We start from the raw sequence: 15,991 nt of genomic DNA on the forward strand, positions 1-15,991 counted from the left end.
AGAGAGGTTAAAAGAGTTGTCCAAGGTCACAGACACAGGGGGAGACAGAGCTGAGACTCAAACCTAAGCAGTCTGGATCCAGAACCTCTGAATCAGTGAATTACTCCCAATAACACTGGGTCATAGGCATTAATTCTGTTTTATAGCTGAGGGAAGTGACGCTCCAAACTAAAGTGAGCACGTATTTATTTTTCATCTTCTATTTGATAGAGACTATATTAGATGATTTATGTATATTATCTCTCCAACTTGAAAGACACAGTTCCCAGGACTATAAGCATTCTAGCTCTGGAGGACCCGTGTATGCAGAGAATGGCTTGCTTGTCAACTAAACAGCCCCTTGGAAAAGGCCAAGAGTGGCTGGCTGGGTGAGGGTACCTCTCAGTCTCCAGGCTCCTAGATCTCCAGTTGAGTGAGTGTGAGAGCTGGTGGAGATAAGAAAGAGAGAGAACAGGAGCCTAGTCTTTTTTGTCTCTCTTCCTCCACCCACACCCTACATCCTGTATATTATAACTATATTTAACATTCTATATGCTCCTGGATCCTCTAAGCAACTACTGCTACCCCCAATATCTCTGAGCCTGGGCCTCCTCTAGCATTAGCAGAGTGGAAACTTGGTTAGCTGGCCTTTGGGGTGTCTGAGTCCCACAGTCCACAGCTGCCTTATCTTAACCCACCTTATGGCCATTCAGGCTACAATCCCTGGGCTGGATGCACCTTGGTCCACCACTGTCGCCTGTTATCTATGGGAAATGGGTATACTCGTTTCTTTTTAAATACGTACAGGTTTTGTTTACTTTTCTTTTGCCCTTGATCTTTCTTAAATTTCCAAAGTGAGCACCACACCAGTGGGCTGGCCCTGAGAGACTGTCTCTCTCAAATTCCTAGAGCAGCAAGGAGGTCCCTATGTGCCAGAGAGCCAACATTGGAGACAGGACATGAAGTGTTTCCCAACCTAGGCAGGTAGAGACTCAGAAAAGGCCTGAGAAAGGAGAGGAGCAATACTGACCAGTGACATGGCACTGTTGTGTACGCAGCACCTGTCCCCTGAGAGATGATGCCAGGAGCCATCACCTTATTTCACCCAGGCACTATCAGTCAGACAAGACCAACTCCCAGACACTTCACAGAAGTCACCAAAATGAAACATACTAGGCTATCACTGAACAGTCCTGAACTAGAAATCTTAAATTCTACACAAGAAACATTCCAAACAAGCTCTGCCTAAGAAATGAAAAGTTCCTAAAGATCCCTCTGATTAAGATGGTCTTAACCTAATCCTCCTTCTCTGTCTTCATCTCTTTCTTTCCGGTTGTCTTCTCTCTCATTCTTTCCTCACCTTTTTGACACTAGCCTCTATTTCATCCAGTTGTTCATCTACTCCAACTTTTAGGTTGAGGTGGGAGTGTACGTTAAGGGGAGGTGCATCCTTTGCTCTTCTACACCCACTCTACCACCACCACCTTGAAACCCACGGAAGTAAACCCCACTTACAGCCCCTTCTCCGATGCAGCCTGCTGCTGCCGCTGCTGTGTGGAATCCAGATCTTCTGCAACCTGGTTTGGGTGAGCTCTCCCATCTCTGGAGACATCTTAGGAGTCGCAGCTAATGACATCACTGCCCACAAGGTACCCGGCCTCACTTCCTATCTTACTAGCTGTCTTCTCCCTCACTGTGGTTACAGCAGCAGGTGGACAGAGCGGACGGGGGGTGCACTGGGTTTCTAAGCCCTCTCAAAGTCTGTCTTCAGTCCCTTCTCCTCTTTCCTCTGGTCCTAGCCTGCCTCTGCTCCTGTATGTACTAGGGGTATTGGGTGCAGAGAGCAAGAGGTTGGGCAGAGGTCAGGAGAGGCCTCTGAACTCCAAGGGCTGTGTACATAGGAGGTAAGTTGGAGCCCAACAAGGAAGGCAGCCAGCAACACAGTCCAGGTCTGACCAGTCACTTCCCTCCAATGAAGACAAGACTAATAGAGTATGCAAATAAAAGACCAAAGATCATGTGCTTACAGCCTGTGTGGGGTAGAGAGGCAAAGGTGATGGAGGTAGGTCTCAGCGGCTTTCCCAGCTTTGAAATTAAAAAATGGACCTAAGTAGAATGTCAAGCTCCAACCCAGAAATCAAGATTTACATCAGAAATGCAAGGTTCCCAAGGACAAAAACACAAACACAAAGTCCCTACTGGGGAATGCAGTGTTTTGAGCTGGCAATTAGAGGCCCAAACTGGACATGGAAGGTCCATTACTTCTCTGCTTCTCCGACCCAAAATGGCCTTGCATCCCTTGTCTTCTCTGGATTCTGCTGCCTTCCTTGCCACAGGGCCTCTCCCACCTGAAATGTGCTGCCTGGGGCACTCTTGAAGAGATGGGCACTATCTGATCATCTTTCTACTCTCTCCAGCCAAGGGCTAAATAAATAGGAGTAAACTGACACCTTTGGAAGAGTGCAGCCATTGCCTGGGGCTGGAGGTGGGGGAATGGTAAGCTCTGCCCACATGGCTGTTAGCCACTGTCAGATCCCCTAAGGAGAATGACATTGGCATCATGAACTGATAGAAAATTTCACTAAAGTTCCTCATGCCAAGCCATTAGGATGGAGATTTAAGAGGGTGGAGGCTGCAGCAGGGAGCAAAGAGCAATGGCCTCAAAGTAGGACAAGTCCACAGGCCAGAGTCATCCAGCCCAGATGACTCACCCTCACCTGCCCCCTCTCTCCCTCCCCTGACACGTTGTTTTGAGGCTTTTATGTGTAGAACTCATAAAACTGCACAGCTTGCCTGGAAGATGCGCAAGTGTGCTCTTACTTCACTCTTCTGCAACCTTCCCACCCCCAGTGAACCTTCAATGATTGGCTACGAGGAAGCTCAACTTTCTTCCACTGAGCTGGGCTACACAAGGGCAATCTCTTGGGGACAGAAATTTCCAATCCCTGCCCTCAAATGCTCTCAGTTCCACTTTGCCTTTTAAGAAGTTCCCTAAAATACATTTGCAAGCCTTAGTCTACACAAGGGTCAGATTTCCTCCAGTTGTTGTGTATAAATCATACCAAACTTTTAATACATTCCAGAGCCCACCTATCTAAATGAATCAACTGAGACAGCAGATTATGATGGTTAAGAGCAATAGGCTCTAGAGCCATATTTCTTTAGTGGAATCCTACCTCTGCCCCTTGTTGGCTATGAGACAATGAGCAGAAGACTAAACTTTTCAGTGCTTCAGTTTTCTTATCTGGAACATGGCAATGATAGGAGTACCTACCCTCCTTAGGATTGTTGAAGATTCAATGTGTTAAAAAATGTAAAGCAATCTGGGAAATGTTAAAAATATATTATCTAACACTGTTACTCCCTTTGGGAGGTAAATGATAAGACACCTCTTTGACTAACCTGAAACTTCTACTGTAATGCTGACCATACAGAAAACCCTCAGTTAAGGAAACTTACAATATTATGGCAAAGGTTTAACATTTATAATATGCAAAGAGCTCCTGCAAATCAATTAGAAGGATGAATTTGGTTTTACTCTTTTGATTTTGTGTAAAGACTTGTGAGATCATTTCATCTCACCCTCTCAGGTAAGAAAACTGAGGTCTAGAAATATTTTTCTAGAAATATCCTAAGGTCATGTAGCAAATCAGTGGCCAAGTCAGGAATAGAACACTAGGGACCTAATTTCTCCCAGGCCAGGGCTTTTCTTTAATTAATCAAACATGCCTGATCTAAGAATGTGGTCTTACAGGTTAGCTCAGAACCTCTAGAGTCTCAGAACTAGACTTTGTAAGAGATACAACTCTTTTAATTCTAATAAATTTCCTAACTGGTATAAATCTGTTAATATTAATAATCTTAATTATAACCCTTTCCCTGTATGTTTTCCATTGCCCACAAAGCAACAACATATCCCTTATCTCATTTGATCCTTACAAACATCCTTGTTAGCCTTACAGGGAAACTGAGGTCTGGGGAGGGGAAGTGGCATGTTCAAGGTAATCTAGCTGGTCACATGAACGTCTCTTCTATGTTTACAATTTTGTCCCCATGACCCTGCCAACAGGCAGAAGGACAATTTTAGCAGCAGGAAATCTGAGATAGGAAGCTGGCAGGCTTTTGACAAAGTCTGAAAGGGTAAACCTGGGGTCCAGGCTCTAAAACCTAACTTAAACTTGCCTGGAATTAGCTATGAGATTCCTCACTGTTACCAATTCTGATCCCAGAAGCAGGAGACCAAAACAAGCTTTATGGAAAGACCTCAACTTGGCACTCAAGACTTCTCAATCAAGCTTCAGCCTACCTGTCCAGCCATGTCTCTCCTTAGATCTCCATCCTTAAACTTCACTGGCTGACTCACTGGGCCCCAAAATACATGGTGTGTTTTCTTGTTTCTTGGCCTTTGCTCAGCCTGAAATGCTATTTTTTCTCCTTCTATTCCCAACACATTCTGACCCATTTTTCAAGGTCTGGTTTGATGTTCACTTCCTTTGGGAAGTGACCCCTGTATCCTTGGGACAGGCCTTGTCTTTGGTTCTTATATTGCCCACCTGCTCCTATCTGAGCAAGTATCCACCAGTATTTTCCTGGTCTGCTTCCCCACTAGACTGTGAACTCCTTGAGGATGGAGACTAGATCTCAGTGATCTGTAATTTGTGTTTCCAGTGTCCAATTCAGGCCCTGGCACAGAGGACAGAGGAGACACTTGCTTATTGTGTTTGTGCAGTCTACATCTCTCTGCCCTAGATGAGATGAACTTGTGGACAACTAATCCTAGTTCAACAAGGTAAATATTATAACAGAGAGCTGTGCAGGGAATTGGATGGGAGAACTAACTTGTCTGAGGTAGGAGGTAGCATCTAGAAAGGTTTCTCTACCTTGAATGGGACAGAAACAGATAAACACAAGAATTAAGTCCTCTCTGAAAAGGGCCAATGAACTCGTGGCAGAGAAAGGGTTCAGTCAGTACCAGATTCTCATTCAAGACCAAGCTCTGACCTGCAGCTCTTGGTCTAAAATTCTAAAATGGGGCTATCTCTAGGGAAGAAAAGATTACAATGTGATTTCCCAAGGCCCCCAGATCCTGACCCTGTACCCCTCCCAAAGTATAGGGCATGTGTATGGGGGGAGAATCCTATGTAAAGGAGCATATGACAGTGCTGATGGATAATAAAGTCATGAATGGGGTCTCCCTATTGGTAGCTCTCAGACTGTTTGGGTATGAATGCATTTGTGGAGAATGAAGGCATGAGGGGAGATCGACCACACACTTACAAGCTAGGTGCATGTATATGAGTGTCAGGCCTTCTGTGACAGGAGTCTATGATCCCCTTCCTTCTCAGCCACTGTCCTGGCCCACCATCTCTCCACTATTTTCGGCCTCATGCCTGGGCCCCAAACCTCACTGAATCCTAGTCCTGGAAGCGGCTCTCCACAGACCATAGTCGCACAGGGAGAAGAGCAGCTGGAGGGTTTTGGGTGGGATTGCTTGTGGAGCCTATATAAAAAAGCAAGATCACTACTCTTAGAGGGAGGAAGTCCCGAAATGTCTCCAAAGAGCTTTGGTTTCTGCCTTTCCACCCTTCTTGATCGTGACAGCCCTCTGAGGAACATTGGCTAGAGACTCTGATTTCCATTTTACTGAGGAGGCTACTGATGCCCAGAGAAGCTAGAGAGTTTGTTCAAAGCCCACAGCAAATCAACCCTACTTTACACATCAGTGGGGAGGTAAGAGCTATAATCTCAATCACTCAGTTCATTCAAAACCACACCAGAACAAGTTAGAGAGACTTTCACAGGTGCTAGGGAATTGCCCTGGGGGCCAGGGTCCCACAAAGGCCAGAATGGATTTTTAAAAATATACAGATATATAAATAGGTTACATATAATCTTTTCCCCCACTTTCCCATGCCCTTTAATGCACACGTCAACCAACCATCTACGCAAAGAAAATTTTTCAGAGGGCCTGAAGAATGGATGTGGATTTGTGTAACTCCTGCCTACGTTCCCTTCTTTCTCACCTACCTTTTATTCTAGAGGTTTTTTCTTCCATTGCTAATTATCCAACACTCGGATGTCTTGCATTTACAGACCCCTAAGGCAGGTCCAGTGGGTGGCATCAAAGAGGAAGCCTGGAGGTGTTCGTTGGTTCCCTGAGAAGGCTGAGGATGTACCCTTGTTAAGTGGGGGGAGTGTATGTGCTCTGTTGAAATATTAGCTGTTGTAGTTGCCAAAGAAGTTCCTGAGCCACCCGAAGCCTTTTCTCTTCAGTCCAACCATGTGTTCACCTTGCCCCAAAGGTCAGAACTAATATTAACAAGCCATTGCAGAATAGGGAAATTAAAACCAGCTATGGAGACAGGCAAGTTCTGGATTTTGCTGGGGCTGAGTTTCAGATTGGTCTTCAGTGTAAATGGGCATAATCTCTTACTGGAAAGCAATCTGACAATATGAAGCAAGAGCAATAAAAATGTTCATTTCCTTTGTCCTAGTTGTCACGTTCATGGGAGTCAATCCTGAGTCAACAACCCCCAAAGCATGAAAAAGCTTAGGACACACAAATTTTATTTTAATCACAGAGCTATTTTCTGATAGCAACAACTGGTAAATTTAAGTCCTCCAGGAGGAAAAGCAGTTTACTGCGTCTTTGCTGTAACCATTGAGGACGATGGCTCTAATGCTTAAATTCTGGGGGAAAAATAATTATGGTGCAATTCTGGGTGAGGAACCTAAAGATGCATCGTTATGCTTTTCCCTGGACATTGGGCATATCCATTATTTCTATTTTTTGTGCTCTCAAAAACAAGCCATGAACCTGTTGATGCTCTTGCTATTATTCTTTGTTCATTCATTCACCTGACAAATATCTATTGCTTCCCAATATATACTGTGTCCAGTATTAGGGGATGGGCTAACAAGATGAACCAGACATGGTCATTGTTCTCAAGCTGCTGGCAGTCTATTGGCAGCAGAAATAGAAGTCAATGACAGCTGTGTATTATAAGTACTGTGACAGAATGGACCATAGGGTGCCGTGGGGCCCCAGAGGAAAAGACTTAACTGGGGTGGTGTGTGGTCAGTAAAAACACTCAGAAAAGTAATCCTTGAGCTAATTAACATAAGGTTTGAATCCTGGCTCTACTACTTCAGTGTAAGAGAGACTGAACTGTGAGAATGAAGTGAATTCACTCGACGTCTCTAACTTAGACTCAATGCCCCAAACAGGGCTGTCCTGAGAATTAAATGCGATAACATATACAGAAGAGCCATGGATGCATCCGGAGACAGTGCTGCTCACGAGCTTACATTTCCTGGGCCTCGATTTCACTTATCTGAGAAACAGAACCAAGAGTAAGGATGTGCCCGGCTACATCCTTCGGAATGTTAAGAGCCAAGACAAATAAAAGCTACAGGGCAGGCTTGAGACAGCCTCCTCCTCCTCCCCTCTGCCCCAATAAAGCCAAAGGCCCTCCTCCTAAGTCTTATCTCAGTGGAGCGACTCTTACTGCTCCCTCCTCCAACCACGAACCTCCCTTTGCCCCGTTCAACGCGAGCACTTAGCGCCAGCTACTCCTGGGGCGCAAGCGCGGCAGCCATCTGTGCACTTAGGTGGGCGGTCCGTCGCACTGAGGGCGGGGCTTTGGCTGCTGAGCAGTTCCGCTCAGGGTCGCCTACAAAGTGGCAAAATCCCGTTTGTAAGTAACCGGACGCACCACGTGGACTTCTGAGTAGAGGAAAAACGTACTGAGACTCAGGTGTCCGAGCGGAAGGCGCGGGAGCCCAACTGGAAACTCCTCTCGCCATTCATTGCCCCTAGGCTTCCGCTCTGCTTCTTTCACGTCCACCCAGTTCTTCCTCCCGCCAATGAGAACTGAGGAAGTTGAAGCCCCCGCCCGACGTGCGTCAGGCGCTTTTGTGGTACGCACGAGAGCGCCTGCGCAAACGCACGCGGGAGGCGGGCCTGGCCAACTTCGGAACAGCGAGCTGTTCGCTCGCGCCTAGTTTGGCGCGGGCTGGGAGGTGTTCCAGCCCGTTAAGATGTTGCGCGTGGTGAGCTGGAACATCAATGGGATTCGGAGACCCGTGCAAGGGGTGGCAAATCAGGAACCCAGCAACTGTGCCGCCGTGGCTGTGGGGCGCATTTTGGACGAGCTGGATGCCGATATCGTCTGTCTCCAGGAAACCAAAGTGACCAGTGAGCGCTCTGGATTCCAGGATCCCTGCATACTTTTTCTTTCCCGCTAACTTTTGCCCCCTGTCCCATGTAATTTTACTTTCCCAGTTTCCTATTCTTAGAGTCCTGCCCTTAGACCCAGGTCTCTTCCCTATTAAACTCCCATTTCCCACCCTAGCTAGATCCCCAGTTGCACTCCATTTCCTGTCTTCAGCAAACTAGCTCCTTCTCGAAACCCCATATCTAGTCAGATTCCCACTCATTCTCTGGCCCCAAACTCAGTCCCCTGAATTTCCTCCTTCCATACGCTGTCCATCTCCCCGCCACCAAGTCAAACCTCCGAATTCTTCATCCTTGCCCCAAGCTCAGATCCTCTAATTCCCACCCCACCTTTGACCCCAGCTCAGTCTTTCTAATTGCCTCCTTTTCACACCTCCACCTCAGAACCCCGTACCCCTTATCTATCCCCATCTCTCCTCCCAGCTGAAAGTCCCTAATTCCCACCTTATTTCCCACCCCAAGCTTAGATGTCCTCTTATTTCTTCACCCTTCTATCTCCCCTCAGAATCCCCTAATTCCTTTTCCTTCCATCCCCAGTTCAGATCCCCTAATTCCCTCTCTCTTACCTCTCACCCTTAGCTCAGATTCCCACTGTCCTCTCATATGTCCATCCCCACCCCCAGCTCCCTCCCATCGTCCAGACCCCCAGGCTTAGCTCTGATTCTTTCCCTCTCCCACCTAATTCTCCACCTCCACTTCATAGTCTCTAACCACCCCCGCCAGCCTTCTAATTCTGATATCATTTTCCTCTCTGACATTTCCCATCTTTCTAGGTCTTCCTCTACTCATAGATACTTCATTCCCGTCACCCCCAACTCCGGCTCTGATGTGTGCAAGGAATTAGCCTACAACTGTAATTCCAGGCCTTTGTGTTTCTCGGATGCTAGTTTTACCTCTGACTTAATCTTACATTTTTTTTTTTTCCCTAGGGGATGCACTGACAGAGCCCCTGGCTATCGTTGAGGGTTATAACTCCTATTTCAGCTTCAGCCGCAACCGTAGCGGCTATTCTGGTAAATGGGGCTTTCTGTGGACTTTAAATTAGTGATGGAGGCAGATGGGGAAAAGGGTTTCCAATATTTGATGAGAGGGTAATAAGAAATTTAGACATTTAGTTTACAGAGCTAAAGCTGCATAATAGTAAATTACGTGAAATATAATTTTTATGGATAGAATTATCCTACTGGACCTCAGAAGTACAGTAGTAGTGTGGTGCTTAATTGTGTGAACTGTGGAGCCAGAAGCCCAGGGTTTGAATTGTGGCTCATTCCTAGCTGTGCACCCTCTGGCAAGTTACATTACCTCTTGGTGCCTCAGGTTCCTCAGCTAGAAAATGAGGATGATGTTTACCTTCTAGGGCTGTTACGAGGATTAAATTAATTAATCCATGTGATAGTAATAATTGCTAATACTTCTCGAGCACTCACCATGTATCAATGTAAAACACTTAGAACATTCTGTGGCTTTTTTAGATGCAGGAACTGAGACTCCAAGGTTTGAATAAGGTTCCCCAAGAACCACACTTTATGAAGATGACTTAGGTGACCTGTGTGGGGACAATTGGAGTGGGACAGGCTGTGCAACAGGGTATTGACTGCCAGGTCTGCTCAGAGTACCCTGTCTGTTCCCAGGTGTAGCCACCTTCTGTAAGGACAACGCTACCCCAGTGGCTGCTGAAGAAGGCCTGAGTGGCCTGTTTGCCACCCAGAATGGGAATGTTGGTTGCTATGGAAACATGGATGAGTTTACCCAAGAGGAACTCCGGGCTCTGGATAGTGAGGGCCGGGCCCTCCTCACACAGCATAAGATCCGGTAATAGCTCATATCTCCCTGCTACTGAGCACTGCTGGTGCTACTCTTTGAGTGTGAAGATTCTGAGGCTTGCCCTGTAAACATACATGCACCATGGTGAAGTTCCCAAATTTGCCTTTCCTGATTTAGTCCTGGCTGGGCTGCTCAGTGTGTGACCCTGGCAAATTTTTCCCCCTCTGAGGCTTGAGTTTCCATCTCTACAGTGTGGGGCTGGCCTGGTGATCCAGCCCTTATTACCATAGACATCTCAAAAGCAACTTAGTGCTGAATTCACTGCCCCAGGTTTCTCTCTTTCTGGGTGTTCTCTTTGTGAATAGCAGCGCCATTACCTGGTGGTCATCCTTAGATGTCCGTCTCCCTGCCTTACCAGTAGTCAGTCCCCAAGTCCTGTGCATGCCAGCTCATTTGTGTCTCTTTAACCCCTTTCTTTTCCATCCCAGACAGTCACCAAATGGAAACCATGTGGTATGGGGAAGGGACAGAAGGGGAGGTTTGAAACTGACCCCTTTTGAAGGTTTCTCTTTTCTCTAGCACGTGGGAAGGGAAGGAGAGGATCTTGACCCTAATCAACGTGTACTGCCCCCATGCGGACCCTGGGAGGCCTGAGCGGCTAGTCTTTAAGATGCGCTTCTATCGTTTGCTGCAAATCCGAGCAGAAGCCCTCCTGGCGGCAGGCAGGTACTGCAAGCCTAGGCAGCAAGGCTTCCTTGAGTCGGTCCTGGGTGCCCAGCCCTGTGTTAAGCTCCATTGAAAGGGATATGGAACCTTTCCAAAGAACTCAGAGACAAAGGGATATTGTTTCTACCCCACAGAATAGTTTTAAGGGTGAAATGAGATGAGAATGATAAAGTTCCTGGAAGCAAAGGAAAGTCTTGTTCCAGGGAAGGACAGGAAAGTGAGGGTGGGTTAGAGCAATCAAGGGGAGGTGGTATTTGAGCTCACCTCCCCTTGATTGAAGGACAAGAAAAATGCCCATTAGGTACTGATCAGTGAGGCAGTCATGTCAAACATGGAGCACTGTCACCTTTGGAGATCAGAATTGGGTTGGTCAGATATGAAAGGCAGCAAGGTTGTGGTAAGATTGGAGAGGTAGGCTGCTATGAGTTGCTGTTGGCTAGGAAGCCTCAATATGGGAGGTGGCCTGTCTGAGCTCTTGGGCCCAGGAAAAAGTATACGAGCCAGGACTGCTGCACCCCTTTCTGACAATCCCATATTGTGTTTTTCAGCCATGTGATCATTCTGGGTGACCTGAATACAGCCCACCGCCCCATTGACCACTGGGACGCAGTCAACCTGGTAAGGCTACCTCTAGGTGCCTGGCCCCACTTGATTGATTCTGTTTGTCCAGCCAACCAATGCTGAGTTTTTGGCCCAGGGACAGCTTCCTTTATGGGAAAGTGGAGCTTGGTTTGCAATACTATTCTTATAGTACTGAGGATTGGTCATTTATTCAATAGACAATACTGACTCTGCCACATACTGAGGACTCAGGAGTCAGATCCAACTCTTGGCTCCTAGGAGCTCTCCAGCATGGTGGTGGGCTACAGGCGCATGGCTGGCCAATTATAGGATGGTATTCTCAGAGCAGAGACACAGATGGCATCCCAGAAGGCTACGGGAGCTCAGAGATGGGAGTCCTAGGTGAGCTCAGACATCAGGACAGGCAGCTGAAAATGGCTGAATCTTAACAGACAAGTAGAACAGCTTTGAAGTAGCGAAGCATTTTAGCATGGGCAAAGGTTTCAAGGTGAGAATTTGCATTGTGTGCATGGGGAACCACAAGTCCCTTTCTTCTCAGTGACACGGGAAGGGAGGTGAGTGGCAGAAGGTGGGGCTGGAGAGTTGTTGGGGGTCAGATGTTTTCAAGGACTGTGAATTCCACATTGCCTTGGTCATTTCCTTAATACACTGTGTTTCTTGTTTATGAACTTTCAATACCTCTTGGTTACCTCTGTGATGCAGAGAAAACATCGAGACCTAGCATTCAAGGCTCTCCATGGACTGCGACCTGTCTGTATTTCCACCTTCAGTGTCCCTACACATTTTGTCCTCTCTAGACAGGTTGTCTCCTGTCGGCCTGTTGTAAAAGTTATTCTCATTCTGGCTTTTTTCACTGTGCCCTGAATTGGTGGAAATGACCCCCTCTCTGTCTTTTTGTTATATGAACCTCTTATCTCTAAGTCCCCCTAGGCCCATGGTTTTCAGCCCCTAACTGCATATTAGAACAAAAATATCAATATCTTAGCACTACTGCAGACTAATGAACTCAGAACTCTTGGGTGTGGGGCCAGGGTAGTGGCACGTTCTAAAAGCCCCCAGTGTGACTTTATCATGCAGCCAGGCTTGAGAACCACTGCCCTAGAATCTACAAGCCAGCTATCATCTTGGCTTGCCTTATGTCTCATGATGGGGGATCAGTGATTGATGTTGGCACAGTCCCACTCAGCACTGGGTTTGGCTTAGAGAAGGACCGTGGGAATATTCCTTGATTAATTTGCAGAAGAGCTACATAAATGTAGATATGGCTCCCAGCTGGGAAATGAGCAGAAGCGAGAGAATGGTGGTGGTGGTGTGGTGGGGAGCAGAGAGAATGCTACAAAGTGTGAGCCTTCAGTCCCTCCCTGCCTCATTCCTCTTACACATTCATTCAGTGTGTTCTTTCAGATTCCTGTGATAGCATCATACACCTTTATGCCTTCTCTACTTAGTTCAGAGGTAGCCTAGATCTCTCATGTATACCTCCTTCATTTTCTCCTCCAGGGAAAGAGAACTAATAGTGCCAGCTAAGATGACTTACAGTCTTTCCAAAATAGCAGAACATATCCACTTTCCACCAGGCTTGCTCTTTTAGTCTTGTCATTTCTCTAAATGGCACCATCATCCCCTTGGTTGCTTCAACTTAAAGCCTGGGAATTGTGCTAGTATTGTCTTTCTTTCTTACTCCGCTTCCCACATTCAGTTAGTCTGCAAGTACTGTTGATTCTAGCTACAAATCATCTCATAATTTCATGTTTCTGTCTCCTCTGGCACCCACCCTAGCCCAAGTGACCATCATCTTGCTTGTGTGACTATGGCAGCCATTTCCTGCTGGTATTCTGGTCTCAAGTCTGGTCTTTCCTCAAGTCTTTTGGGTATGCAGCACACTCCCTCCACACTCCCAGCACAGAGACTGTTCTTAAAGTTAGGAGCACCCTCCACCTAGGTTACTCTTGCTCAGCCCGCACACCTCCCCTCCAGATCACTTCTCGAAAGGAAGCCTCCTTGGTCCCCAGGAGTAGATCAGGTTCTTACTTTGTCCCTGGCATCATGCTTGGCACATAATAGGTATTCCATGAACATTCCTTGCATTGAATCAGTGGGTGGTTAGGTGGAGTGAATGGATGGACTGATGGATGATGGATTGGGGATCAGAGCCTAAGGAAGTATTCAGACCTGGATCCTTGCAGGTCCTCAGCTCAGAAGGTAGGAATGGTCATTGAGGGCTTTGACACAGTAGATAAACCAAATAGTGCCAGAGGGTTTAAAGGAAGAAGCTGACAGTCTTCCTAACTCTTAACCCCAGCCCTACTTCCTAGAGGCAAACACTTTTTTAACTTCCTGTTTTCCATCGTTTTAAAAAGCAGTTCTGGGAGTTGCTCTGATTAAACAAACTTTCAGATTTGCCATTGATGGACCAATGCAAGATAAATGCAAGCTTGTGCAGAGGGAAAAACAAGCATGGTCTTTTAAATCAGTAAGGATGAAAATCAGAATCCCAGCTCTGCCAATTCTGGACTGTGTGACCTTCAGCAGTAGTCCTCTTGGGACAACCAAATTTTCTTATTTGCAAAATGCAGCAGTTAGTCTAAGTCCCTTCCAGTTCTAGGTATCTAGTTCTGTCTCTCTCTCTTCCAACCCCCTTTCCTCCTCACCTAGGAATGCTTTGAAGAGGACCCAGGGCGCAAGTGGATGGACAGCTTGCTCAGTAACTTGGGGTGCCAGTCTGCCTCTCATGTAGGGCCCTTCATCGATAGCTACCGCTGCTTCCAACCAAAGCAGGAGGGGGCCTTCACCTGCTGGTCAGCAGTGACCGGCGCCCGCCATCTCAACTATGGCTCCCGGCTTGACTATGTGCTAGGGGACAGGACCCTGGTCATAGACACCTTTCAGGCCTCTTTCCTGCTGCCTGAGGTGATGGGCTCTGACCACTGCCCTGTGGGTGCAGTCTTGAGCGTGTCCTCTGTACCCGCAAAACAGTGCCCACCTCTGTGCACCCGCTTCCTCCCTGAGTTTGCAGGCACCCAGCTCAAGATCCTTCGCTTCCTAGTTCCTCTCGAACAAAGTCCTCTGTTGGAGCAGTCGGCGCTGCAGCACAACAGTCAAACCCGGGTACAGACGTGCCAAAACAAAGCCCAAGTGCACTCAACCAGGCCTCGGCCTAGTCAGGCTGGCTCTGGCAGAGGCCAGAAAAACCTGAAGAGCTACTTTCAGCCCTCCCCTAACTGTCCCCAAGCCTCTCCTGACATAAAACTGCCTAGCCCACCACTGATGAGCGCCCTCATGACCCCGAAGACTCCAGAAGAGGAGGCAGTGGCCAAAGTGGTGAAGGGGCGGGCCAAGGCTTCAGAAGCCAAAGATGAGAAGGAGGTACGGACCTCATTCTGGAAGTCTGTGCTGGCGGGGCCCTCGCGCACACCCCTCTGTGGGGGCCACAGGGAGCCATGTGTGATGCGTACTGTGAAGAAGCCAGGACCCAACCTGGGCCGCCGCTTCTATATGTGTGCCAGGCCCCGGGGTCCTCCCACTGACCCCTCCTCCCGGTGCAACTTCTTCCTCTGGAGCAGGCCCAGCTGAACCAATGGAGGCCTGGGGACGTCTGGCATAGTCACCCCTGCACGTGATCTGAGGCCAGCTCCCCTTCCCTGAGCTGCCTCCTGCTTCTCCCCGAAAGTCTCCTACCCTTCTCTTCCTCTTCTTAGCCCTCTCTTCCTCACTGACCTTCCTACCTAGCTCCTTGTTGGTGAGCTTTTTGCACCTTAATGCTGTGACCCAGCCCGCTACACCACTTTCCACCTTCCTGTCTGAAGTACACAGACACTGGCTGCCCCGGGAAGTTGTGTGATTTTAAATCACTTCTGTCTTTGCTGGAAAATGTATTTGTGCATAAATAAAGTCTGTGTATTTGTTTCAGGGTTTCACTTTGAGTGGACATTGTGAATGTACTCCATAAAGTTGAGTCAAAGAAGCTATCTCAATACTGGGTTTGCCAGCTGGCTGTAGCCCAATAATATAATTCCCAGGGAAAGGGGAGGAGGGAGGAGGGAATAGTGAGGAGTGAGGAGCAGTGCTCACCATAAAGAGTTCTCTGCTTAGTTGTAGGAGTTTACTGTACTGCTGCGGTTAAATCAGCAAGGGAGGTGGGCTATGTAGCCTTAAACCAGAGCTTCCCAACTAGTGTGCCCCACAGCTGCCCCAGTGGATTGCAGAGTTGAAAGAAATAGGGTCCTCAGCCCTCAGCATTGCCAGGCAGGGCCTGAGATCACACAAGTCTCAGGGAAGATCACTTGCTTAGCAAGTAGTATCATTAGTGCCCCTAAGTGTGCCATGGAAATGTTTCCCGTATACTGTGACCTGGAAAGTGGAAGCATTGCTTTGAACACAGTGCTTGCTCTAGCCAAGCCTCTTCTCACTTGTGAAAATGGGACTGGTCGACTGGGCGCAGTGGCACACGCCTGTAATCCCAGCACTTTGGGAGGCCGAGGTGGGTGGATCACCTGAAGTCAGGAGTTCACAACCAGCCTAACATGGTGAAACCCTGTCTACTAAATACAAAAAAATTAGCTAGGTGTGGTGGCACGTGCCTGTAATCCAAGCTACCTAGGAGACTGAAACAGGAGAATAGCTTGTACCTGTGAGGCGGAGGTTGCAGTGAGCTGAGATCATGCTGTTTAACTCCAGCCTGGGCAACCAGCAAAATGAGGTCTC

The 15,991-nt window shown here is 47.7% G+C and overlaps 2 protein-coding genes across 13 annotated transcripts in view; one reads left to right on the forward strand and one right to left on the reverse strand.

Annotated features, from left to right (window-relative positions):
• The window catches only part of PFKFB1 (6-phosphofructo-2-kinase/fructose-2,6-biphosphatase 1), a 54,868-nt gene extending 48,717 nt beyond the window's left edge, over positions 1-6,151 (reverse strand). For 7 of the 12 annotated variants that reach the window (XR_012430247.1, XR_012430249.1, XM_005593698.5 and 4 more), the window contains exon 1: positions 1,495-1,770. Coding sequence is in view for 5 of the 12 variants with exons in the window: in XM_005593698.5 (XP_005593755.1) it covers positions 1,495-1,615 (121 nt within the window). In the remaining 7 variants the exon portion in view is untranslated. Of the gene's footprint in view, positions 1-1,494; positions 1,771-6,006 lie in introns of those variants that run through there. The other 5 variants (XR_012430248.1, XM_005593699.5, XM_074029863.1 and 2 more) reach the window with 1 other exon arrangement.
• A 1,768-nt stretch (positions 6,152-7,919) lies between these two features.
• APEX2 (apurinic/apyrimidinic endodeoxyribonuclease 2) lies at positions 7,920-15,204 on the forward strand. The gene is made up of 6 exons (XM_005593700.4): positions 7,920-8,176; positions 9,145-9,228; positions 9,847-10,027; positions 10,559-10,705; positions 11,254-11,323; positions 13,943-15,204. The coding sequence occupies exons 1-6, from the start codon at positions 8,020-8,022 to the stop codon at positions 14,858-14,860; spliced, it is 1,557 nt and encodes a 518-aa protein (XP_005593757.1). The 5' UTR covers positions 7,920-8,019; the 3' UTR covers positions 14,861-15,204.
• Positions 15,205-15,991: the final 787 nt, after the last annotated feature.

This window comes from Macaca fascicularis, chromosome X (genome assembly GCF_037993035.2).
Source record: "Macaca fascicularis isolate 582-1 chromosome X, T2T-MFA8v1.1".
In the NCBI taxonomy this organism is placed as follows: domain Eukaryota; kingdom Metazoa; phylum Chordata; class Mammalia; order Primates; family Cercopithecidae; genus Macaca; species Macaca fascicularis.